Below are 27,980 nucleotides of genomic sequence, written 5' to 3'. Positions count from 1 at the left end.
ATATATATATATATATATATATATATATATATATATATATATATATGTTAATTACACTATAATAATAATAATAATTAATATTATTATCACTTAAAACACACACACACACACATAGATAGCTAATTGAGATGCCATTCAATATGTAATTAGTATTATAGAGGGGGAGGGAGGGGTTTTTAGCGATATCTACCACCCCAAACACTCCCCCTCACTAAAAAGCTAACTGTCCCCCCTCTCAAAATGTTTCGGCATCGGGACAGTGTTCAGTATTGTGTCCAAATCGTTCACACTGTAGACAATAGGGCCGATGTTCGGTACGTTGGGCCCGATAGTAGGTATGGCCGCTAGTTGTCTCCCGTAATGATGCCGATGATGTCGTTCCCGTAGTTGTTGTGGTGGCCGTCCCAGCCGTAGTAGTGGCCAACGACATGGCCGTAGATAACATCGACTGTTGTGGACAGTCTTCGGTTTCGTGGGCGTCAAATATTTCGCAAATGTCGCAAAACATACGCGGGGCCCGAATGTGGCCATTAGTATAACCATTATGATGATGATTATTATGATGATTATGATGGCCACCACCGCTAACACGGGAGTTAAAACTTGATTCAAAATCATCCAAACCTATCGGGGGGGGGGGGGGGGGGAGACATCAACAAAAAAATTTAAATATTAATTATTATTTAATTAATTATGTATAATATCTACTAATAGTCTAACAGATTTATTAATTAATTTTTGTTTTGTTAAGTTAATTATTTATTTATTTTATAATTATTTAATTAATTATTATTTTTGTTTTAATTAGATAATTAAATACCTGGCCCCTCCCATCCCTCCACTACCCCCTCCCCAACAATACCTAAAAAACAATATACAAGTATTGTTTTTGTTTATATGGTGGACGAGGGGAGGGGTGGGTAATATTATTTTTATTTTAATTAAATACCACGGCTCTTCCCAATCCCTCCACCTCACCCCCAAACTATAAGTATCGTTATTGTTTATATGGTGGACGAGGGGGAGGGAGGGAGGGGTGGGTGGGTGGTATTAATAATAATAGTAATCATTATACTGGGTATATATAGTAATTATATGACTTATAAAACATAACTACTGGTAACTATTACTGGTATATTAGTATAGGGCACCTACCTATTTCTTCGAGCACCTGTACCCGATGTTTGAGTTCATCGTTTTTTTTCTGCATATCAACTATAACTGAATTCAAAAACTCAATCTGCTGTTCATACGAGTCGACACCTTGGGCTTCGACATCCCGGCGCTGATTGTTAGCCTGAATCGATTCCCTGACCTTAATCTCCAGATCATTCAGCGTAGCCTCCAATTGGCGCTTCTCTAGCTGGGCCTGTCGTTGAAATGTTTCAATAGCCAGCGACTGATGGGTCTCCAGTTCCCTTAACTGCCGGTCCCTTTCGTCGGCTAATCGCTGACTGGTATCCGATTTTTGTTGTAGTCGTTCGCATTCGTATTCAAATTCGGCCAAAACCTCCCGGTGCCGCTTATCCAGTGCTGTTTTGGTTGGTTGGTTGGTTGGTTGGTTGGTTGGGTGGGTGTGTATGTGTGTAGTCAATATGTATATCAATCCATCAATCAATCCATCCATCAAATGCATCGGTAGGTTAGGTCATGTGGCCAATGATATGTATAGTAGTAGTAATGGTAGTAATCATCATAAGTAAGTGTATGTGTGTGTCGGTAGATATGATTTTTATAAGGGTATGGGTTTGATATATCAATTGATGGGAGGAAGACATGTCCGCAAAATAATATATATATTTGAAAAAAAAAATTAAATAATAAAAAATATAATTAGAAAAAATAAATAAAATAATAGTGCAAAATAATAATCATAATTACTTAATTAAATAAAATTATATTTGAACGTAAATTTTCCAAAAATTATTATTATTATTATTATTATATATAACTATTATTATTATAATTATTATAATTAATTAACTATTTAATTATGTTCCCTTATTGTCTATCATTATCACTAAACACTTAATTAATTATATTTTTAAATTTTTAAATAGATATTAACAATCAAAAAATTAATTCATTGATAAAAATAAAATGTATGCAAAAAAATAGCAAATAAATATAAAATAACAAAAATATAATTAATTAGAAAATAAATGATATGATATATGATAGTATAGATAGTAGAAAATGATATATAATTATAGCAATTATAAGGTAAAGCCCGGGTATTAGCAATGGATTAGTAGTAGTATCAGTGGTGGAAGTATTAGTAGTAGTAGTAGTAATAGTATCTAAGTGTTGTGCACCCGATGCTACCGTCATCAATGATAGGGAAGCACCGGTAGCTACAGTAGTAGTAGTATTAGTAGTATTGTCGGTGATATTAGTAGATAACTCGGAACAGTGATATGTAGGGAACGGTAGCTTATTATTATTATTAGCACTTTTATTATTATGATAATGACATGGCTTTTCTGCATAAAAAATAAGTACACCATATGACTGATGTTTGTATGAGTTTTTTTTTGGATGATTTCAATGAGAGATATGATTTTTTTTGATGACATACGGTATGGGTCGGGAAAATCAAAAAGAGAGAGAGAAACATACGGTATATATGATAGTCAAACACCATAACAAAGCCATACAATAGTTAATAATTAATTAATTTAAATAAATTAATAGTTTTAATAGCAATTAAGTGACGATTTTTTTTATAAATTTTTGTTTATACAACTACAGTATATATATAGAAAAACACAAAAATTAATTAATTAATTAAAATTAAATTAAATAAAAATTGCAAAATAAAAATTGCAAAATAAAAAAAAAAATTCAAAACAAAAAATCCAAAAAAAAACTTTTAAACACAACAACAAAAATATCAATAAATAAATAAAAAGCAAAATTAAAATAATTTTGTTTTTCAAAATAACTGATTGTTTTATACGTGAGGGGAAAGTCATGCCTTTAATCTCCTAATATATAAGTAGTAGATAAAGGTGCTGATTGACCTTGAACTTGACCTCTAAGCCACGCCCCCAAGGTCGTCAAGGTCATTCAAGTCATATGAGAATGACGTCACTTTGATAAGGTACTCACATAAATAATGTGACATTGGAATTAATGATGACGACATCCTAATGACCATCACGGTCATCACTTTCTAATTTTAAATTTAATATAGTACTAATAATACTTCTATTGCATAATTGATTAATAATTACAACTACTTCTACTACTACTACTACTAAATAGCTTATTTCATTAATAATAAAACTACTACTACATTTCTTTTATTTCATTAATAATTACTACTACTATTACTATTACTATATATACCATATTTCATTAGCAACAAATACTATTATAAAAACTACTAAACTTTTAATTACTTTTACTTATAATACATTGCTTACAATAAAGTAATAAAGTTATAAATTTTTGATACATTTTATATATTTACTTAAAATTATTATAAATTCTACTATTGTGTGTATATTTTATTAATAATAATTTAGATTCGTACTAAATTGCTTATAATTCATTTTTTATATATAAAAGAATTACTATTAATAATACCAAATGTATTTTACTAAAACTTATTTTAGACTAATATTTATTAATTTTATTATAATAATGTTTATATTTTATTAAAGATAACTTACAATTCTTATTCTTATTATATTATAATTATAATCATTTAATACTAATATTTTACATTTATTTAATAAATATTAATTATTCCATTGCAATACTTATATTTTAATAAATTTTTATTAAATATTACTACTACAGTCTCTATATTTTTCAATATACTACTAAAAATATTAAGATAATGTTTACATTTCAATAATAATTACTAATATAGTCTCTATTTAATTAAAGTTACTAATACATTTTTAAGTTATCTTATATTTTATTTATATTAATCTTTTAAATACTAATAAATTTTCTATATTTATTTTAAAAAATCAATAATATTAAGATAATCCTTATATTTTAATAAAAATTATTAGTACATTGTTAATTTATTAAATATTTCTAATATTTGACTTATATTAACTAATTACTGATATGCAATTACTGTTATGTTAATTATTATTATACTTTAAGAACTACTAATGATAATAGAATGATTATATTTTATTAATTATTAATTAATTAATACTATTACTTCAACTACATAGTTTAAATCTAACTAATAATTACTATAAATAATTATAAAATAAGTATATTTTTAAATATTTATTATTAATGCTATTATATTGATTATATTTTTATTAAAAATTACTTATACTTAATTAATTTTACTATTAAATTACTTGACTTATACAGTACTAATAGTAAATTACTTTATTTTTTAGATTATTAAACACAATTACTACATCTAAATAACATATATTTTACTTAAAATTATTATAAATAGTAATAACTTCATTATAAATAATCTACTTTTTAAATAATAATAAATAAATAGTTTATATTTGTTTACAAAAATGTAAACAAACCATAAAAATAGTTTGTTATTGTATCCAAAAATGTAAACAAACCATAAAAATAGTTTCTTATTGTATCCAAAAATGTAAACAAACCATAAAAATAGTTTGTTATTGTATTCAAAAATGTAAACAAACCATAAAAATAGTTTGTTATTGTATCCAAAAATGTAAACAAACCTTAAAAATAGTTTGTTATTGTATCCAAAAATGTAAAAAAACCTTAAAAATAGTTTGTTATTGTATTCAAAAATGTAAACAAACCATAAATATAGTTTGTTATTGTATTCAAAAACGTAAACAAACCTTAAAAATAGTTTGTTATTGTATTCAAAAATGTAAACAATCCATAAAAATAGTTTGCTTTTGTATTAAAAAATGTAAACAAACCATAAAAATAGTTTGTTATTGTATTAAAAAACGTAAACAAACTACCCTACTTTATAACTACTCGTAAACAAACTACCCTACTGTATAACTACTTGTAAACAAAACATATAAATAGTTTGTTATTGTATTCAAAAATGTAAACAAACCATAAAAATAGTTTGTTATTGTATTCAAAAATGTAAACAAACCTTAAAAATAGTTTGTTATTGTATTCAAAAATGTAAACAAACTACCCTACTTTATAACTACTCGTAAACAAACTACCCTACTGTATAACTACTTGTAAACAAAACATATAAATAGTTTATATTTGTTTACAAAAATGTAAACAAACCATAAAAATAGTTTGCTTTTGTATTAAAAAATGTAAACAAACCATAAAAATAGTTTGTTATTGTATTCAAAATCGTAAACAAACTACCCTACTTTATAACTACTCGTAAACAAACTACCCTACTGTATAACTACTTGTAAACAAAACATATAAATAGTTTGTTATTGTATTCAAAAATGTAAACAAACCATAAAAATAGTTTGTTATTGTATTCAAAAATGTAAACAAACCTTAAAAATAGTTTGTTATTGTATTCAAAAATGTAAACAAACCTTAAAAATAGTTTGTTATTGTATTCAAAAATGTAAACAAACCTTAAAAATAGTTTGTTATTGTATTCAAAAATGTAAACAAACCTTAAAAATAGTTGTTATTGTATCCAAAAATGTAAACAAACCATAAAAATAGTTTATTATTGTATCCAAAAATGTAAACAAACCATAAATATAGTTTGTTATTGTATCCAAAAATGTAAACAAACCATAAAAATAGTTTATTATTGTATTCAAAAATGTAAACAAACCATAAATATAGTTTGTTATTGTATCCAAAAATGTAAACAAACCATAAAAATAGTTTATTATTGTATCCAAAAATGTAAACAAACCATAAATATAGTTTATTATTGTATCCAAAAATGTAAACAAACCCTAAAAATAGTTTGTTATTGTATCCAAAAATGTAAACAAACCTTAAAAATAGTTTGTTATTGTATCCAAAAATGTAAACAAACCATAAAAATAGTTTGTTATTGTATTCAAAAATGTAAATAAAAACGTTAATTAACTATAAAAAAATTCATTGGTTATAAAAATGTATAAAGTATTTTATAATATAAATAAAGAAATTTTAATTAATTTGATAATTTTATTTATAAACAATAGCCATAAGGAATAGTTTGGTATACATCATGTGATTGTACTATTATACGTTTATCGGATACTGCTTGATATTTTTTATTAAATACTGCTGTGTTAATGTTATGAAATTTATCGCATCTAAATTGTTGTTGTGGTACTTGACGACTATCATAAATACCTCTACTGTATTTATCAGCAATATCTACTACTGTATAATAATTAACAATATGTTTAGCTTTTTCTGTTATTGCTAAACCTTTAACTTTCAATTTGTTTATTTCATTACCATTTGGTAACACGACTTTGTAACCATAGTTTTTTGGACCGCACGATACAAACTCCTTGATGTACGCTTCACTTCCAAAGTCTTTTTCTATTTCATCTGTAAGTTGACCCAAAAAATTACCAACTGTTGGTACACTCCAGTTTTGTGACGCGTTGTGTTTGAAGATAACAGAGTCGGTGTCAAAATATAATACACGTCCGTCAGCTTCTGATTCAATTGAATGTAGTATACTATACAGATGTAGTCTAGCGTAAGCAGTTACCATGGCAGCCAATGCCACTGATGTGTTACCAGGCTTTGATAAGATGTCGTCAACTAACTTATAGTTAACTATAAGTTTTTCACTATTGGGATGTACTTCACCTATTTATCAAATAATATAATTATTAATATATTAAATAATAACTAATTATAATATAATACCTGTTATTTTATACTTTGCATCAGTTAGCAAACTATAATAGTCATTATAATTTGAACATATTTTAACTTGACCCTGATTAGATAATTGGGCCAATTTTCCCCATAAACTATTGAGCATTAACTTAGATATTGTGCGCAAACCAGAGTTTTTAACCATATTATTGACATCTAATTCAACGTCTATATTAAAATATATTTATTAATTAAATATATCAAATAAATAAACAACATTTACCTTCTATTTCTTTAAATTCGCTGACAAAAGTATTTTTTTGCTCTTCAGTTACGCAATTGTCTGGCCATCCCGATGCCTCAGTTTTAATTTTTAAAAAAGTTTTAATATATGGAGAAAAAATTTCACTTGATTTTTCTTCGTAATTTAATACTTCAATAATTAAGTTAATTTTGTAACCAAAGTTTAATGCACATTTAAGCTCTTCACTAAACCACGTGCCAACTAACATCCGTTCACAATCTGAATGTACACAATAATCATCTGATTTCGATTCTAAACAAGTCTTACATAATGGAAAATAAAGTTTTCCATTATATCTTACGGGAAGTATTGGAATATATAACTGTTTTGGCGGAATTACGCGGCACTTAATAAATCCAAAATAATTATCAATTGAAGTATTAATAAAATCGGTTAAAACTGACGGGTGTCCAATAGGAAATAACCGTTTCGATAAGACATACGGGTAAAGACTAGTGACGTCTAAATACATTATTTTTTCATTTTGATTATTACATTTATAATTAAAGTATAAATTGTTAGTCCGGCCACCAAAAAACGCTTCTCTAATGTTTATTGGCTTGTATTTTTTCAAAGACTTGTAAACTAATTGTCTATTATTGACAAAGTCTGATATATTTTGTGGTAGACTTTCGAGTAAATCTTTGAACTGATGTCCCCATATTTGGACAACATTATAGCCACATCGCTGATAATATGAGAGCTTAAATAAATAAATACAAATTAATTTCAAAATAATAATTATATAACTAATTAATTACCTTTTTTATTGTCTCGTCATAGACTTCATCATATGATTTACGTCCTACACCGCGAGAAGCGTTTCTAATTTCTCCGTTAAAGCAAACATGACACCCATGCCAATAACACCCCCAATATTCATACACAGTGTTGGTTTCGTGACAGAAACCATCAGCAAATTCATTACCTAATTTCACTTCTCGAGCAATTTTTTTATTGATTTCATATTCTTTTAAATCTAGCCATACATTTCCGGATATTGATTTATTTCGGCGATTACTGTATCCTTCAAGTGGCGTCACTCCAATTATATTTTCTTGTAATACTTGTGTTCTAAAGTATTCCAATCCAACACCAGCTAAAGTAAACTTTCGAGTAATTGGATCTAATCCGGTGATATCTTTAAATAATTTGCGGAACTCCATTAAAGCCATAGTTAATATTTTGACGTCATTTTGACAATATTTAACTATTTCATGTTTAAAGTCCCATTGTTGACCTGATTGTATGTACTCTTCGTGCCATTTTTGACATGAATCAGCATTTGATGGTGACATGTGATCAATACCAAAATACTTAATATCAGGTATTCTACCTATGTATTGTGTTGGTATAAATTCTTCAGTGGGTTCAGTATTAAATAAATGAGGAAAATATCCTTTTGTGACAACGCTTTCAAATCCAAATGATTTCGGTAGCGATGCTAATGGTTGTTGAAACAAACACAAAGAGTCAATAAACTCAATATTGTAGTAAACCATTTTCAATATTTTCATTCCAGTCATAATAAGTTCGGGTTGTTTTTTCTTGTAATTAGAGTTAATTAATTCTTGCAATAAAAAATGACTATCATAGCCTTTAGCATTGTGTGCGAAAACATAAACTTTTGCATTGTTGTGTGAGTCAGCTGTTTGTGATAAGGATATTAGATAATCAAAAAACGACTTAACGCAACTTTTGTTCTGAAAAACTTGTTGACCTAAACCACATGTATTGCAATTATTTGTTGATTTTTGACGTGAATTTACATCCCAACAGTTATCGCAAACACATTCTGATAATAAATAATGAAATTAATAAAAGTATTTTATATATTTATTTATTAAAAATTACCTGAAATTAGTAACATTGGTTGGTGTTTACTTATGTTATCCGTTACCACAAGACTTGATTCGATATCATAACAAACTATAAATTTAATTTTGTCGTCTTCTTTCTTAAGTTTATCATGATTTAAAGGATTAATCATACAATTGTGTTGAGTCCATGAATTGTATTTGACACCACAATTGCGACACTTGAGATAGTTGCATTGATGTTTATTGATTTTGTCCACTTTATACCAAACATCGCAGAGTTGACATTGTTTTCTCTCAAGACATATATTGTTGTTTATATGTTTATCATAACAAATATTTCCATTGAATGTTTTTTTACATACATCGCACTCGATTAACTGATCTATTGCTACTTTATCACATTTAACATTTGATCCACATAATGTACAATTTGTACATTTGTGATCAATTACATGATGTCTTGTATGACATTGATTGCAAACTTTTGTGTCATTTCTGTATGCATTAATGTTTTTAATAAAATTGTAATGACCAACTTTATTGAGTATAATATACTCAAGCCATATCTCATTGTCGGTGATTATATCTTCAGACTGATAAATAATGTTTTCATCATCAGAGGCATCAATAATCATAAGTTTATAAGGACCGATATTATTTAAATACTGCTGAATAACAGGAAAGTTATTAGCTTTAAGCGGTTGGTTGTAGTCTAAATTAGCGTTGAATTGACGATTTATTTTTGCCACAAGATCTTGAGCTCCATTACGCTGTGGTAAATCTCCATAACTTTGACCAATTAATCTTTTCCACTCTTGATTGTTATGAAGTCTTGAAGTATTAAAACCCATTGCAAACCATTGAATACCCACATAAATAGCTCTATATCCGCAGCTATTATCTATATTGGTATTAATAAAAATTTAATAAAGTAATTATTATATAATAAAAATACATACCACTATTGTTAATTGAGACCACAGAGCGCTTTCTAATGCTTTTTTGGACTGTTGTCTCTGGAGATTTAGTTTTGCGTCCACTTCCCTTAAGCGTTTCCGTTACATATAAAGTAATATCAAAATTACTCATATAAAATGTTTGATTCGATTGAGCAATTTTGCTGATCAAACTCAGCGGTTCGTGTCGATCAAAGTTTTCAATTTTCCGGTTACCTTAAAATTAATGTTTTAATTAATATCAATTTTATTATAATTATTTAAATTACCGATAAATATTGGTTTGTTGAGGTCTTCATTTGACATAATTAATGTAAAGAAATCTTCACCAGAATGTTTTTGAAATATCGGTAAACAAACATCAGCAATGGCTTCCGAAAACTCTTCTTCAATATCGTTAAATCCATTCAAATCTCTTAAATTGTGGTTAAATTTAATTCGCTGAGTGTACTGTTTGCGCTTGAATTTGTCATAAGATTGGATTTGAGGTTGACGGTTAAATGAATATACTAATTGCCCTTGCGGTTCATCATTAGACATCAGATCTTCTTCATTTTCATTTCGAGGGTCAGGAGCTCCGGAAATCATTGGTTCATTATCATCATGAGGGTGTTCACCGCCATATTGTGTATTGACTGATATATATAATTATTAAAAATTTATAATTATTATTTAATATTTAATTACCTCTGGGATCCGGTTCAGCATCTGAATGTTGTGAAACATTATTCATGTAAGTACCATTGCTGTCATCTAATCGAGGGTCAACACCGTTATTGCTATCAAAGCTTTCATTTCCGCCATTTTCTTTGTTATTGTTTTGAGCGACAAAATCATCATTTCCGCCATTTTCTTTGTTATTGTTTTGAGCGCCAAAATCATCATTTCCGCCATTTTCATTGTTATTGTTTTGAACATCAATACCATCATTTGTGTCTTGTTTCGCACTTTTTAGCCACTCGTTAACTTTAGCACCTACAGGCATTGTACTTAATGAGTCTAATGCCTGACCCCATGACATACCATCTGGTATGTCGTCTACGTGTTGACTTAACAACTGAAACACTAAATAAAAAATAATTAGTTAATTATTATATAATTATAAAATTATCTGCTTACATTCACCCATACGGCGCTTATTACTTGTATTGACATCAGATGCTGATCGTTTCGACATAATTACAATAACAGTCAATTAAAACTCAAACAATTATTATCAAAAAGTAATATTAATAATAGTTGATGTGAACACTACAAGAGCACAAAAACAAATGTGTAGTTCAAGTTCAAGTGCAGCTTATATATTGAAACCTGTTATTGACATTGACATTGACTGCCCAGTAAACAAAATACATCTACATTTTTTATTATTGTAATGCTTGTTGTTAGAGAGCTACATGTATATTATTAGTATATTGTAATTTTTTAATATAAATAATATATAAGCTAAATATTACTTAATTATAATTTTTAAATTAGGTAATTATGAATACAGTAAAAATTCAAGCAAAACATTTATGTTTCAAACATCCATTTACTTGTATGACGGCAGGTCCTACAAGTAGCGGGAAAACTGTACTAATACGCAATTTACTAGAACATTACAGGAAAACATTATATTTTGAAACTACACCTACAGTGTTAAAAGTCATGTGGGCTTACGGTCAGTGGCAAAACTTGTATGAAAAACCTATAAATAATTGTGACGTAAAATATATAGAAGGGCTACCTTCCGAAGATGACGTCAAAGAGTATGGACCTCATATTATTATAGTTGATGATCTTATGACAGAGTTAGGCAATAACATTACATTAGCAAATTTATTCACTAAAGGGAGCCACCATTTAAATATAAGTGTTGTTTTTATTGCACAAAATATTTTCCACCAGGGGTCGCAAATGAGAACAATTAGCATAAATTGTCATTATTTGATACTTTTGAAAAATCCCAGAGATAAGCGACAAATAATATCATTGGCTTCACAAATATATCCAAATAAATCTAAATTTTTAATTGATGCTTATAATGATGCAACATCTATACAATATGGTTATATAAGAGTTGACTTAAAACAAGACACTCCAGAAAAATATAGAATACAGACAAATATAATACCTGTAGATAATATATTGGCTCCTATTGCTTATGTACCTAAATAATGTCTGAAAATTTAAAAAAGTATTGTCATGACTTGAAATTTATTGCTAAATTACAGTCACCTAAAGCACAAAAATCTATATTAAAATATATGTCCCGCGACCGTAATTTTTATTTAGCACTTAAAGAAATAGTCGTAAATATTATAAAAGGTAATATAGTATTGGATAAAATTAATGCATCTAAAATACTTAAACATAAAAAATTGTTTAATAAATTTAATAAACCTAATAAAATATCAGTGTCAAAAAAGTTGGTTGTGCAAAGCGGCGGTTGGTTGTGGTTAATACCAATAGTCACGTCAATTATTGATTTAATTACATAATGTCATTTCGAAAAATTCAATTATTATCAGATAGTGATCCTATTACTGAAACTAAACTTAATAAAGTAATAGAAACTATACCCCCTAAAACAGAAAATAATATAAGTGAAAATTTTTTAAAAATAATTGAAGATATTGTACAAAAAATTTTATTAAAAAAGTCTTATAAAACATCTGTTAAATCAATAGTAAAAAATACAATATCTAAAGTGAACCCTACATTATCAAAAAACAAAAAATCTATTAAAAATAAATTTATTAGTAAACTCAAACCTACTAAACATTTAAAAAAAGTTATACCAAATAAATCTGTAGATAATTGGTATAAGTTATGATCGATCAAATACTATCAAAAATTTATTATAATACTAAGCATAATGCATCATTTAGTTCAATTAATAAATTATTTATAGCTGCTAATAAAATAGATAGTAGTATAACTCTAAAAGATGTAAAAAATTGGTTATCTAAACAATTAACATATACACTTCATAAGCCAGTGATCAAAAACTTTAAACGTAATCGTATAGTAGTTAAACATATTAATCAGCAATGGGAGGCTGATTTGGTTGATATGAAAGAATTTAGCGGTACTAATAAACACTATACATATTTATTAACTGTTATTGATTGTTTTAGTAAATATGCTTATGCAATACCGCTAAAAAATAAAAATGCAAAAACAATAACTAGTGTTTTTACAAATATTTTTAAAAAACAAAAACCTTTAGCTTTAAGAACAGATAAAGGTAAAGAGTTTATTAATAGCGATTTACAAAAATTACTGAAAGAGCTAAACATTAACTACTTCACATCTAATGATCATCGAATTAAATGTGCTATTGTTGAGCGTTTTAACCGTACACTTAAAACACGTATGTTTAAGTATTTTACTGCCAAAGGTACACGTAAATATATTGACGTCATTAAGGATTTTGTTGACACATATAATTCATCATATCATCGATCAATTAAAATGCGCCCAATAGATGTCTCTACTACTAATGAAAAACTTGTGTATAACAACCTGTTCTCTAAAACTAAATTAACCCCAAACAAAATAAATACTGGTGATAAAGTAAGACGAGTATATGACATGAAAGCATTTGATAAAGGATATTACCCTAGTTGGACAGACCAAATATTTACTGTTGAAAATACTATAAAAGGTGATAAACAGTATGTTTTTAAGCTAAGAGATGAACAGGGAAATATACTTGAGCAGCGCTTTTATCCCCAGGAATTGCAACAAATTACTGATAATCTGTACAGAATTGAAAAAGTTATTAAAAAACGTAAACGCCGTGGAAAAACTGAATACTTTGTAAAGTGGTTAAACTATCCGGAAAGCTATAATAGTTGGACAGATAATATTGAAAATGTTTCGTAACAAAAAAGTTTGTCCATCAGACTTAATATTATTTTCAATACAAGTATTTTTAATAACATTAGTAATTGTCGTTAGTTTAGTTAATCTATCATTTGATTTCGGCAATAAAAATTTGTGGACAATCATATTGACCAGCGCATTGGGATATATATTACCTAATCCAAGATTACGTATTTGCAATAAAGTTATAAAAGATGTCACAAATAACGATTTGTAAAATAATATCTATTTTAATAACTTTATTAATTATTGTTTTAGTTTTAATTATTTTTTTATATAATAATAAAATTCATCAATCCAAGTGGAATTGTACAAAATTAAATTATACTATAATTTGTGAATAAAATGAGTTCATATATTACTTTGAGTTCTAATGTTAGTACCGGTGACAATACATTAAGCGATTTCCGAACTAAATTAGGAGCTGTAATGAAATTTGATCCCCAAAATGATTTATTGACAAGTATACCAAAATATACTGATTGGTTAGTTGGTATAACAGAAATATCATATACAAAATCATGGTATAATATTTTAAATGACTATAAAGTATCTCTATATGATGAGATGGGTAATATCTACAATAATGACTCCAATATTTATACAATTAAAGCCGGTTTTTATGAACGACCATCAAATTTAATTAGTGAAATAAATAGTATATTTGCTAAATTTAAAGGAATTGTACCTCCAAAACTGATATATAATGAATTAAATAATTACGTAACATTAATATGTGGGAAACTTGAAGACTCTGTTAGAGTATTTGTTAACTTGGGTGATGAGATTGAATGTTTGTTAGGACTTAAAAATAGAAATAATTACTATAATTATTATAATACTGAAAATGCAATTAATGATTATACAGTTAATAATGTATATACAAATGATGAAGTGAAAGCTCATCATCCAGTAGAAATATCTGGTGGATATCATTTATTATACTTATACACAGATATTGTATATCCATCTCTTGTTGGTGACACATTTGCACCATTGCTACGTGTAGTTGAAATACCACGTAAATCTAAATTTGGTGATACAGTGCACTTAAATTATGAGACACCACAATACAGACCCGTTAGACTAAATCAATTTGACACAATTAAAATCTATATAAGAGACGACAGTGGAAGACCTATACTATTTAAATTCGGTAGAGTTACATTAACTTTACATATTAAAAAAGTATAAAAGATGGATAACCCATACATTGATTATTATAAATCGCAAGCCGGTAACGGTATAGTAGTATATAGTGGTCACAGATATCAAGGTGGTAATGGTATATTTGGTAAAATTTTTAAACACATACAACCAGCACTAAAATATATAGCAAAACAAGGTTGGGAAGCATTTCAAGGTATAGGTAGTGAAGTATTAAGAGGTAAATCACTAGGTGACGCCAGTAAAAACCAATTACTTAAAACTGCTGATACAGTACTCAGTGACGTAAGTGATAAACTCAGTACAATGAAACGTCAAAGAGGTATGGGTATTAGAAGAAGGAGACGCAAGCGCAGAATAAATAAATCTAAACGCAAAGTCACTAAAAAAGTATATAAAAGACGTAAACGTAGTCGTAAATCAGGAAGAAAACCAACACTAATATAATGACTACTATTCATCCATTGTCGTCTTTAATGACTTTACCGGAGTTGGATATATTTGGTGTCCCTCCAACTCAATTAATGATTGAAAAAGATATACAAACAGATCACAGACCGCTAACTACAATAAAAGCTGATTCACCCATTGAATTTGAAATAACTACTGGAATCAATGAATATATCAATTTAAATAAATCTGAATTGTACCTATGTTTGCAAATTGAGTTAACTAAAACTGAATCACCCGATATTACGGCTGACGATTGGAAAAAAATATCACCCGTTAATTATTTATTAAACTCATTTATAAAACAAATAGATGTAAAAATAGGTCAAACAACTATCACCAGTTCATCTATAAATTATCCATATATTGCTTATTTTGATGCATTACTTAATACATCTTCTCAATCAAAGTCAACACATATGCAAACATCAATGTGGGTTAAAGATAGTTACCCATTTAATGATCATAACTTAGAGCGACAAAAACGGTTATCACCAAAAGGTAAAAAACTAGCAGTTAGCCGTCATATTGAATTGTATGGAAAATTACATTTGGATTTATCTCAACAATTAAAATCACTAATAGGTGGTGTAACTATTAATATAAAAATACATCCAAACTCTCCCGATTTCTACTTAATGTATGATAAATCTATTGTTCCAAAAGTTAACATTATAGATACTAGACTTTATATTCATCGGTCAATTGTTCATTCACAAGTAGTACTAGCACATAATAAAATGCTTGAAGAAGATAAACCTGCACTATATTTTATTACCCGCCGTGAAGTAAAAACATGTACTATACCAAAGGATAGTATTGATTATTGTTTGAATAATGTTGAGAGTGGTGTTCTACCTAGGAAGCTGTATATATCATTTGTTAGTAATGATGCTTATAACGGCTCTCAAACACTTAATCCATTTTATTTTAAACACTATAGTTTACGGCATATTGCTTGTTATTTAAATGGTCAACAGTACCCGCATAAACCGTATACACCTGACTTTCAAAATGATAAATATATTAGAGAATACTTTAGTTTATTTGAAGTTAGTAATCAGCTGAGCCATACTACTTGTGACATTACAAAAGATGAATTTGCCGAAGGTTTTTCAATATTTGCATTTAATTTCATACCTGACCTATCAGATGGCGTTGCAAAAAGTGGTTATGTATCTCCATTACAAAGAGGTGGACTTAGAATTGAATTAAAATTTAATTACCCTTTAGCCGAACAAATAACTGCTTTAATATATTGTGAATACGATAGTTTAATTGAAATACAGAAAAACCGATTTGCTGTTAAAGACTTTTCATGAATACATTAGAAATAAATAAATATTTTCGTAGCTGTATCAAGTATTATGGCACCTATCCTAGAGATGAATTACCTAATACTATACCTAATAACAGTGGATTAATTGTAAATACAGATAAAGCTAATCAACCAGGAGAACATTGGGTTGCAATATATAAATATAATAACAGTGTAGTTTATTTTGATTCATTTGGCTTACCCCCACTACACAAAGAAATCATAAACTTTATAAAAGACAACAGTAGTAGTGGTTGGTTCTATAACACTATTAATTTTCAAAGTGTATACTCAACTACATGTGGAAAATATTGTGTATTTTTTCTATCAAATTATTTCAATGGCGCGAACTTTGATAACTTTTGTAAAATATTTACTTTCAGTAGTGATATTAATGATAAGTTGGCAGATATGTTATACAGATGGCAGCTGTAGCTTATCACATTTGTATAAAGATATACGTCAGTATAGAGTGGTTTATAAACAAATGGAGAAACTATATGACGAAAAACTATTGATAGTTTTGAGTGACGCAAATCTACACGCGCCATATTTGGTTGAACCGTCAACATATTTTTCAAAGGAAATTAAAAAATACTTTATAGAAGAAGGCAAGCAATTAAATGATATAAAAGACTTGGAAGAGTTGCTAAAATTGCTAAACTACTTAAACTTTAGTAATTTTCGTACGGAAAGACATAATTTTTTAGTAAGTAATGGAAAAAATTAATCAAATATGCGGTGTTATGGATGCACAGGGTTTCACTGTTGATGGCGTGTTTTATCCGCGGGAAGTATGTGTGTTATCACATACACTTAAACAGTGTGAACTGTGTGACACAGACCTTCGCTTTGTTGATATGGACCTTAAAGACCGTATAACTAATTTATATTTGGCTAACAATCTGTTTGGCTTTTCATTGAGAGCCCACAACACCGATATCACTCACAACTCATCTCTCGAACCTAATCAAGTGATATATATGATGTATCATAAAATTAAATCACACGATAAACCATATTTGGCCATAAAAAACCAACAATTGGCAATTATATTGGACTTATGGAAAATACCGTATATTAATCTCAATGAATACAAATGTCCCAACTATTCAAAACTTAAACAATTTTATGGTGGTCTCCCGTGTCATTTTCACAATAGAATTGTTCCCGATCGAAAACTCCTGCGCTGCGCTTCAAATAAATGCAATTTATTATGGAAATGGCTAAATAATTATTATCAATCACATTAATTTTTTTATTCAATAAATTTATTTATGTAATTACAATATTGTCTTTAATTAATTTAGTATAAGTATATATAATTAAATTATTTTTACAGTATTTATTCAATGGAGGTCCAAACATTGATACAGTAATTGTTTTGTCGGGGTAAGTCTCAGCTTTAAGTACCAATAAATCAAATAATCGTTGATTAAACCCGTATTCCATTAAAACGTATGTGGTTATATTTGGTTTCATTATTAGCGGCTTTAGATATTTGTCAACATTTAAATATATGTTTATACTTGTGTTGAGTATAACGGTTTCACAAATATCCATCATTTTTGTCTTAAATATATTTATACAAAACGGCTCTAGCATTCTGTGAGCAATAAATAATTTAAATTTTCTAACATAAAGACATTTGAATCCTGAGTTGACAAAATCAAACGGTGACAAGAAGTGTCCTTTTATGAAAAGCATTTTCAATGAGTACCGAACCATCTTATAATCGTCATACATCTCAATATTGTGTGATGAATTTAATGTAAACTGAATTTTATTTGGTGTAGTAGGCATAACATTGTACAGTTCTATGGCGTTGTAAAAGTCGACAAAATTCAATCTTAAATTAGTGATATTTTGATTATTTATAATTGACTTCCAATTTCCTTGACATAACTTTTGATCCACACTGAGAACTTTTAGTTGAGGTAGAGTCGCCAAATGGTTACATACAGTATTTCTATCAACTGATCCACCTACGTGTAATTCAATGGCTTTAGAACCGAATTTATTAATAAACTCAATAAACTGATTCATATTCTTGAAATTAATTGTGTTCATATAACGTATAGCTTTTATCCGTTCTGGAAAGTTTTGACGAAGTATCCCCCGAACATTCTCTATTGCTAAGCATTGAACGGCCGTATAAATATTAATTTGCTTCAAATGACGAAACGAATTAAAAAACGTCTCATTAAATCGATAAAACACATCAAATTCCAATAGTTTGATTTGCTTGAAATCTTGTGATACTTTTTGTAATGATTCTCGATAACCATCTGACCAAAGACTTATACTATTGTGGTCTACATCCCATTCATCATCAAACTCAGCAATTCTGAGTGTTTGTTGATTTGTAAATATCATTCGTTGCCATTGTTTACTAACAGTAAGTAAAGTAACTTTACTTTTTGCAGGTAAGTGTTTTATTATTAGTCCACACAAGTCGTCACCATAACGATCAAAACTATCGCGACCATACACTTTAGTCATTTTAAAGCAACTAAACACTTACTTGAAAAACACATTTGCTTTTATGACAGTGAAACTCAATAAAATAAACATTGATGAAATTTAAATCTCTTTATTTAATTATTAGTATACATTTTAAATATTTCATCATTAAGTATAATTATATTTTTGATCTCATATGACGTCAAACTAACACTAGCATATGTTAAGAGGCATTTTACAACAATAATGTTGTAAAAACCTTTATCATCTTTCTTGAACTTAATAGTCCTATCAATATCTCCAATGTCTTCAATATTGCCATCAATCCCTTTTGCTTTAATATCTTCAATTAGATGACGAAACTCGTCCACATTTAAGTTAACACCGCGTTTCGTATATTGTAATTTCTCATCTTCATTAGCAAAAGCCAGTCGTATATCCACACGCATTTGGTCTTCTGATTTACTCAATCGAATAACTTTTTTGAAATTAGATTTTTTATTTGTAATAATATGAGTGTAAACGTGCTCATAGTTAAAAACTCTTTTAGGCGTATCAACAATACTTGTAGACATTTTGATTGTTATTTGTATTGCTTTTGACTTTTACTTTTACAGTCTTATATATAATGCTACTTATATACTGTTATTTATTTTTAACTACTATATAAGACTAATTAATGTTGATGTAGTATATCTCTCATCAAGTATAATAGTACTATAATGAGCACTAAAATAATTCCCGGTTGTGATGGCTACGCTAAAGTCATTAAATTAGTTGCTGTTAAAAATAAAAATAGTGTAATACAATTAATTAAAATAACTCAGCATAGCCCTAGTTATAGACCATTATTGAGTGTTTGTCTAAAATTAGATCAATATTTATGGCTCGTGGGAAAACTAAAACAACGAAATAGTGGTTATCGTAATGAGAAAAATAATGAGCTATACATCACTAGAGACCCATATTTAAAACTGACAATACTTTATCAAAAACAACTGAAAATAGCTGCAATGATACTAACTAGAATGGATATTAAACACATAATTAAATTAAAACCTTGGATATGGAATAAATTTGTAGCTATTGAGTCAACGATTACACCTATTCAGGAAATAGTACCTGAAGAGTCAATGGACTTGGAATCAGAACCAATCACTATTGAGTTAACATAATAAATGCATATATCATTGTATTTATAACCAATAAAAATAAGTTTTAATTACATCAACATTTATTTACTTTGTATATAAATACAGTAGTTAACTTTTATTTTACCATTGAAAATGTCTCACACAGAAGTTTCTGGTTTTTTTCTAACTCTTAGTACTACTAATAATTTCAAAAGAGTAGTATCAGTAAAATGTGTTTTACATTTGAATTCAACACTTTTTTATATTATCATAACCGACCTAAAAGATGGTAAAATGTTTGATGATCTGCTGGTAATTCAATCCGACGACTTTTTTAATCTTATACGAGAAATTGTGTTTAAAGAGAAAAAAGTTGGTACCGTCAATGTGTCCTTTGGCTCACTTCAATTTGTTACAGACAATCACAACAATAGTGTATCAATTTTTCACCGCAACTACAGCAAAAATAATTTGGTGAATTTGCGATATAAAGAGCTGGAACTACTGTTTAACGAAAAAGACAATATTCTTAAACAAATTGACGACATCGCGGATAAAACATCAAAATTTGTCAATCATCAGCAAAATACACGATCGCTTCTTCCAACGCCACCTGGAATTAAAACTAAAAGCTATTTCGATGAAGTGTGGTCTTGGCCTGAAATTCCGGTTTCAACCAGCACAGGTATTGCGTCTACAGAAAACACTGGGAATGACGTATGTGGTATTCACCCTATGCCCATCAAACGTCCAACAAGTTTACCTCTTAGCAGTAGTCTTAATATTCTTATGAATAAAAATGTTAACAAATAATGATTTACAAATTACTAATGTATCTATGACTGCTAATTTGTTTAATTTTAATAAAGTATTGAATTTACGAAAAATTACAAATTGTTTGAATAATTGTGTGTATGATAATAAAAAATTTGTTCGCTTAATTGTGCGCTTAAGAAAACCAAAGGCAACAATTATGTTATATCAATCGGGAAAATTAATATGTATTGGGACTAATTCAGTTGATAACGGTAGAATAGCCATAAGAAGATTTGCGCGTATGATTCAAAAGCTCGGTTTTGATGTCCAACTAAACAATGTTACGGTAACTAATATGGTGGCTACTTTTGCACTTAACCGATCAATAAATCTGGCGGACTATGGATCATTTATTGGTATTCGGGCCTATTATCAACCTCAGAGGTTTCCATTATTGATCATTAACTACGGTGACAAGAAAAAAGCAAACATCTCCCGTACGGGTAAAGTTAATTTTACTGGTGTTAAATCATTATCTGAATTGAATGATTTATTTTATACATTTTATTTAGATTATTTAATTTATTAGTTTTTAAAAAATGTAAAATTTATTTATTTTTTGCATGTAAACAAACAAGTGTTTAGATGTAAACAAACCATTGAATAGATGTAAACAATCAAGTGTTTAGATGTAAACAAACCATTGAATAGATGTAAACAAACCAATGTTTACATGTAAACAAACCAATGGTTACATGTAAACAAACCATTGTATAAATGTAAATAAACCAATGTTTACATTATTTATTTATATGAAATCCTAATTGTATATTAAATTATTTATTAAATTATTTGAAATTTAATAAACTGAATTTAAATAAAATTAAATTCAACAAAATTAAATACAACTAAATTAAAATCAACAAAATTAAATTCAACGAAATTAAATACAACTAAATTAAAATCAACAAAATTAAATTCAACGAAATTAAATACAACTAAATTAAATTTAATTTAGTTGTATTTAATTAAATTTAATTCAATTATCGCGCGATGGTTATACCACGTGGTTATCGAAATGGTCACGTGGTACGTTAGATATTTTAAAAGGGGGGCGAAAAATTTTACGTTTTTTATGTAAGTACCCGAAATAGGGGGCGATAATTTTTGGGTCGTAATTTATGTGAGTACCCGCGATAGGGGGCAAAAAATATTGCAACGTTTTATGTGTGAGACCCATTGAATTAATGGACGTCATTTATGCGCAGTACCATGTACATGTAAAGGTCAAGGGTCCAAAGGTCAATCAGCACCTTTATCTACTACTTATATATATATATATCTATCGGTACTTAAAAAAAACAAACAAACAAACCATACCTTCGATATCATCCCTGAGCTCTTCGACCTTTTGTTTCAGATGTCGGTTATCATCTTTGAGCGACTGATTTTCATCCTCAACCTCTTTGCATTGTTCCCTTTGTTTAGTCAAATCCGTGCCCAACTCCCTGAGCTCATCGCTAGTCTGTACAGTTTCCTCCAATTGCTTCTCCAACGAGCACCGGTACGTATCAAACTCGTGGCGCATTTTATCCAAATCCGTACGCAACGTATCGATAATCGACTGTTTATCGACGGTTGACTTTTCCAGCCGTTCCCCGTCCCGCCGATACCGGTCCCGTTCCAACTCGAGTTCAAATTTCTGATCTTTCAGATCACGGTATTCCTGTTTGACCGATTGTAGCTCCTGTTCCCTTAGTTTTAGCTCCTTTTCCACTTCCTGTAGTCGATATTCTAGTGTACCTATAGTTTTATAACAATAAATTGATTAAAAAATTGTTATATTGTGTTAAGGTATGGGTGTATATAATGCTGACATAGTTTCTATGGGGGAGGTTAGATATATATATATATATATAGGGGAGGGTGGGTTAGAAATCGGGTGTTTTTTCAATGTGTGTGTATGTGTGTGTGTGTGTGTGTGTGTGTGTGTGTGTGTGTGTGTGTAGACCACAAAAAACATAATAACACATACAAACAGCTATAGATAGATCAAATTAATAGTATACTATTTGGACCGGTAGTCAACTAACTCATATATACACATATATACACAATGTGTATATATGTGTATATATGAGTTATTTGACTACCGGTCCAAATGGTATACTATTAATTTAGCTGTATTACACATATATACACATATATACACACACATACACATACACATACACATACACACATATACACATACACATACACATACACATACACACACATACACATACACATACACATACACATACACATACACATACACATACACATACACATACACATACACATACACATACACATACACATACACATACACATACACATACACATACACATACACATACACATACACATACACATACACATACACATACACATACACATACACATACACATACACATACACATACACATACACATACACATACACATACACATACACATACACATACACATACACATACACATACCTTTGTGCATCTCCTGATCTTTGGCTTCGGCCTGAAATCGTTGCTTCAAATCGGCCACTTGTTGCCTCAGATCGCTGACCAGTCCATGTTTTTCATCGCTATCACTACGGGTCAGTTTCAGCTCATTGTCCAACTGTTTCAACTCCCTTTCCAAATCCTGTTGACGCTTCTCCGACCTCTCCAACAGTGACTTCTTATCTTCCAATTCAATGGCCAATACCCTTAGCTCATCGACTTTTGTATCGTTTTCCCGCCGACGGGCCTCCAGTTCCTGTTTCCACTTACGTTCCCTGTCCTGAAACTCCCGCTGTTTGTCCATAACTTCGGTATTGACTTTCATCAGCAGATCCGAGTTTGTACCCGAAGTACGGGTCAGTTCTTCGCATTTCAAGTCCAACGATCGGTTCATTGCCGACAATACGGCACACTTGTCCTCAGTGTCCTGTCGTCGCCGACACTCTTCATCGTATTGGCCCTTGATTTTGGTCAGTTCCCGCTCAAGTGATTGGACTTCGGCTTTAAATAATAAAATAAAATAAAATAATTAATTATTTTTTTTTTAATAATTTCAATATAATATTTATGTAAAGTTTTACTAATAAAAAATAAATTATTTATTTTTTGTTGTTGAATAAAATTTTGTTAATTAAATATTAAAAAATCTAACTAAATATATATAAGTTTTTATATAATAATAATAATAATAAATTATTTATATTGATTTTCTACTATTTTTTTTATTGTATCTAAATTGAATAAAGTGTGTTTAAAAACTAATAGTTTTATTACTTTTATTAAATTTTATTATTATTAGTAAATATTGTTAGTTAAAAAAAAATTTGAAACTAATTCAGTTAAAATAATTTTTGTTTTAAAAAAATACATTACATGCATAATTAGAAATTAATTTTATAATAAAACAATAATTTTTTTTTTGAATAAATAATATTAAATATTAAATTGATGTTAAATTTTTAGTTTAAAAAATATAATTTTCTACAACATCAAAAAAAAAATTAATAATAAATCTACCAATTAATTAATTATGCTAAAATAAACAAATATACATATAACATTTAAATTAATAATAATAATAATAATAACAATAAGTTATAAATAATATTGATATATAAGTGAGATCCTAAAAATTATACACAAAATTTTTATAATACTATATAAATACAGTATATATATATAATAATAATCACAGATATTAAATCAATCACAAAAAAAATCAATCTATAAAATAATTAATTCATTCAACAACAAAAAAACTAATAAAACAATAATTGTATAAAACTATTAATTTTATAAAAACTAAATTTTAATTATTTCAAAAAAAATAAATCACAATTAGATCTGTACTATAAGTATCTATACTCTCTCTCTCTCTCTCTCTCTCTCTCTCTCTCTCTCTCTCTCTCTCTCTCTCTCTCTCTCTCTCTCTCTCTCTCTCTCTCTCTCTCTCTCTCTCTCTCTCTCTACTCTCCCACTCAATGGTCTATACCTTCAAATTTTTCATATTTATATTTAGTTTCCATCAGACTGTCCTCCAGTTGACGTTCCTGTTGATCCTTATTGTCCAACACTGACTCCAATTGTTGTTTACCCTGCTGTACATCCCGGAGCTTATCCTCCAGGTTTTGCAACCGTTTTTCGCAATCGCCTAACTGTTGCCTCAATTGTTTATTTTCATCCGTTAGCTCCTGTTTACGGGATTCCTCTTTTTTGATCCGCATATTTAGCTCATCTATTGAATCTATAATATATATATGTAATAAATATTAAGTAATAGATTTAAAATTAGGACAGTTATCAAATAAATACATCCCATCCCACCCACCCCCAGTCCCTATCATTTAAAAAAACTCATCCCGTTCCCCCCCCCAATTAAATATAAAAACTATTTTGTTATTATTATTATTATTATTGATATCCTATTCCCTATCCCATTGAATATCATACAGAGATATATATATATTTATTTATTTAAAAAAAATGATCCCGTTCCCCAATATAAATCAAAACTATTTATTATTATTATATTATTATTGATATCGCATTCCATACCTCCTACAACCCCCCCCCCCCCCCATTGAATAGTGTTCATAGAGATATACAGTAAATTTGATTTCAAAAAAATCATAATCCCGTTCCCCACTAAAAACAAAACTATTTGATTATTATTATTATTACTATTGATATCCCATTCCCTACCATCACATTGAATATCATAGGGATCTCTCTCTCTCTCTATTGAAATCAAATTTGTTTCACATCCCGTTCCCCACTCAGAGAGCCTCTCTCTCCTTCTATACCTATTTGCCTATCAGTACGCTGTCGGGTACTGTCCAACTCCTGTTCAAATTCGGCCAATCGTTTCTGACAGTTAGCCAATTCAATGGTACGCTTCTCCATCGACGCTTCCAATTGCATACATGTTTCCTCTTTTTTGACCATCTCTTCCTGCAGGGCAAACACCTCCGCCTCTTTCCTATCTTCCAGCTCTTTGAGCTTCTCAGCCAATCGTTCGACCTGTTCCTCGACATCCCGGGCCTTAATATTGCTCATGAGTTCGCCGCTGCCATCCGATCGCTGGACCGACTGTTCCGACTTTAGTTTATCCAACTCCTGGCGCATCTGAGCCGTCGATGACTCCAATTCTGTTCGTAATATAGTCTCCTCCTCTAACCTAACCGTCCATTAGATAAAAAAAAACATCAATTAGTATCCTTTCTACTAATAATCAGACTATCGGTGCTTATCATCACATATCATCCATCGATCGGATAGTATAGCTCAGGCACTATACTATACAGCACACTGTATGTAGTAATGCCTGATCCCTATACTATCCGATCATCGATGGATGATATCATGATAGCACCGGTAGTAGTATACACTGTACCTAAACACTAGATCTTCTAGTTTTTTTCGTTCATCATCTAACTGGGCGCCCATTTTTAGCTGCATTTCCTCATATTCCGCATTCAAACGTTTCAATTCGGCAATTTCATCATCAGCTTCCTGGACCAGCTTCTGGTGATCGGATTGCAGGGATTTCAGTCGTTCATCCAAATGGTCAGCTTGGGTAGCAGCTCGGGCTACTTCACCTCTTTCGAGATCCCGTTCCCTCAGCAACTGGGAAATGTGTTCATCTTTTTCTTTGATAACATCCGTCAAGGCTAGACTGGCCGCTGCCGATAGCTGTACGGCCGCCGATGGTTTAGTAGGCGATCGATGCGGTGATGTTAGGGATGTGACCCCCAGTCGGACACGCGGTGGTCGGGTTGACGATGCTGTAGACGATGCTACAGATATTAGCGACTCTTGACTACCGCCCGATCGTTGTCGGGTTAGGCCACCAGTTGCCGGTCGTTTCGCTTTTTTCGATACTCTCAGCGCCGATAGCGGTGCGGCCGCTATTTTATGCATCGGTGCAAACAAACCGTATTTCGGTTGACATTCAAAATATCGTTTCCCGGCTACTGATCCGTCATTTTTACCGATAGCTTCGTCCAGTTCAATACCAGCCCAACGTCCCGGTGCAAAATCGGCCGGTCCCAAATACATCAACGTTCCCAATTTCGTACCCGACGTAGCATTGACCAGTACACGATCGCCGACAACCAGCCGCTGATTGTCGTATCGTCCAATATTATAGGGACTGCCGCCGCCGGCGCCATTGTTTGATGACCCGCCGCCGCCACTGGTATTGTTGCCATTGGTTTTCGACGATCCACTGCTACCTGAGCTAGCATTTAGCCTATCAAACACTGAGGGAACCGACGGTTGCTGTCCATTGTTAGGACTATTACCGCCGGCGCCATTAGTTGGCGACGATTTCGCCGATGATTTTGGCGGATCTTCGATCAGCTGTCGAGTCAGACGCTGCGGCCGTACAAACACACCGTATTTCGCCGGACACTCAAAATACCGGACACCACCAACTGAGCCGTCATTTTTGCCCTCTTCGGCCTCCAATTCAATACCGGCCCACTGTCCCGGTGCAAACTGGGTATCGCCCAGGTATCTAATATGACCGGGTCGCTGGCCGTTAACCCATACCCGATCGCCGCAAGCAAAATCATCGATATTTTCGGTCAGGACTTCATTGGATGAATGTGATCGACGTATAGACGACGGAGCCGTACGTACGGTCGACTGTGTACGCTGTGTGGCCACCGATTCACTGCCTGCTGATGATGACCGGGACGAGTGTAACGATGCCGTACTGCTGGCCGCCGATCGGCTAAGATTTGTTTTGCTGCCAATTGCTGTCTGTTTGCCATTAGTACCGACGGGTTTCAATGATGCCATTGATGAACCGTTTGATCCGCCATTTTTACCGCCATTTGTGGCCAATGATGTCGGCTTTACCGCCGATTTTGATGTATCGTTCAGTGAAGTGGTCGATGAAAATGATTTTATTGATGACATGTTTTTTTTTACTTTTATA

General features: G+C 30.1%; 1 protein-coding gene across 1 annotated transcript; it reads right to left on the bottom strand.

Moving 5' to 3' along the window:
* Positions 1-208: 208 nt before the first annotated feature.
* LOC128965156 (CAP-Gly domain-containing linker protein 2-like) lies at positions 209-27,980 on the bottom strand. The gene is made up of 7 exons (XM_054311811.1): positions 26,430-27,980; positions 25,840-26,213; positions 25,029-25,280; positions 23,522-24,037; positions 22,374-22,796; positions 1,156-1,533; positions 209-624 (listed from the first exon to the last, which is right to left on the bottom strand). The coding sequence occupies exons 1-7, from the start codon at positions 27,959-27,961 to the stop codon at positions 236-238; spliced, it is 3,864 nt and encodes a 1,287-aa protein (XP_054167786.1). The 5' UTR covers positions 27,962-27,980; the 3' UTR covers positions 209-235.

Source organism: Oppia nitens, unplaced genomic scaffold (genome assembly GCF_028296485.1).
Source record: "Oppia nitens isolate AA-2021 unplaced genomic scaffold, nextdenovo-longstitch-racon4-pilon3 scaffold16_pilon_pilon_pilon, whole genome shotgun sequence".
Lineage (NCBI taxonomy): Eukaryota > Metazoa > Arthropoda > Arachnida > Sarcoptiformes > Oppiidae > Oppia > Oppia nitens.
Note: the sequence above shows the minus strand (reverse complement) of the source record. Positions and strands in the feature narration are given on the sequence as shown.

Bases quoted from the DNA above. Each gene is read 5' to 3' on its own strand.
- LOC128965156 (XM_054311811.1), bottom strand. From the start codon at position 27,961: ATGTCATCAATAAAATCATTTTCATCGACCACTTCACTGAACGATACA. The intron at 22,797-23,521 runs GTATGTGTATGT...ATAAAACTATAG, and splicing joins AGATCAGGAGATGCACAAAG to GTACACTAGAATATCGACTA. The intron at 1,534-22,373 runs GTATGGTTTGTT...CAACCAAAACAG, and splicing joins GCTCAGGGATGATATCGAAG to CACTGGATAAGCGGCACCGG.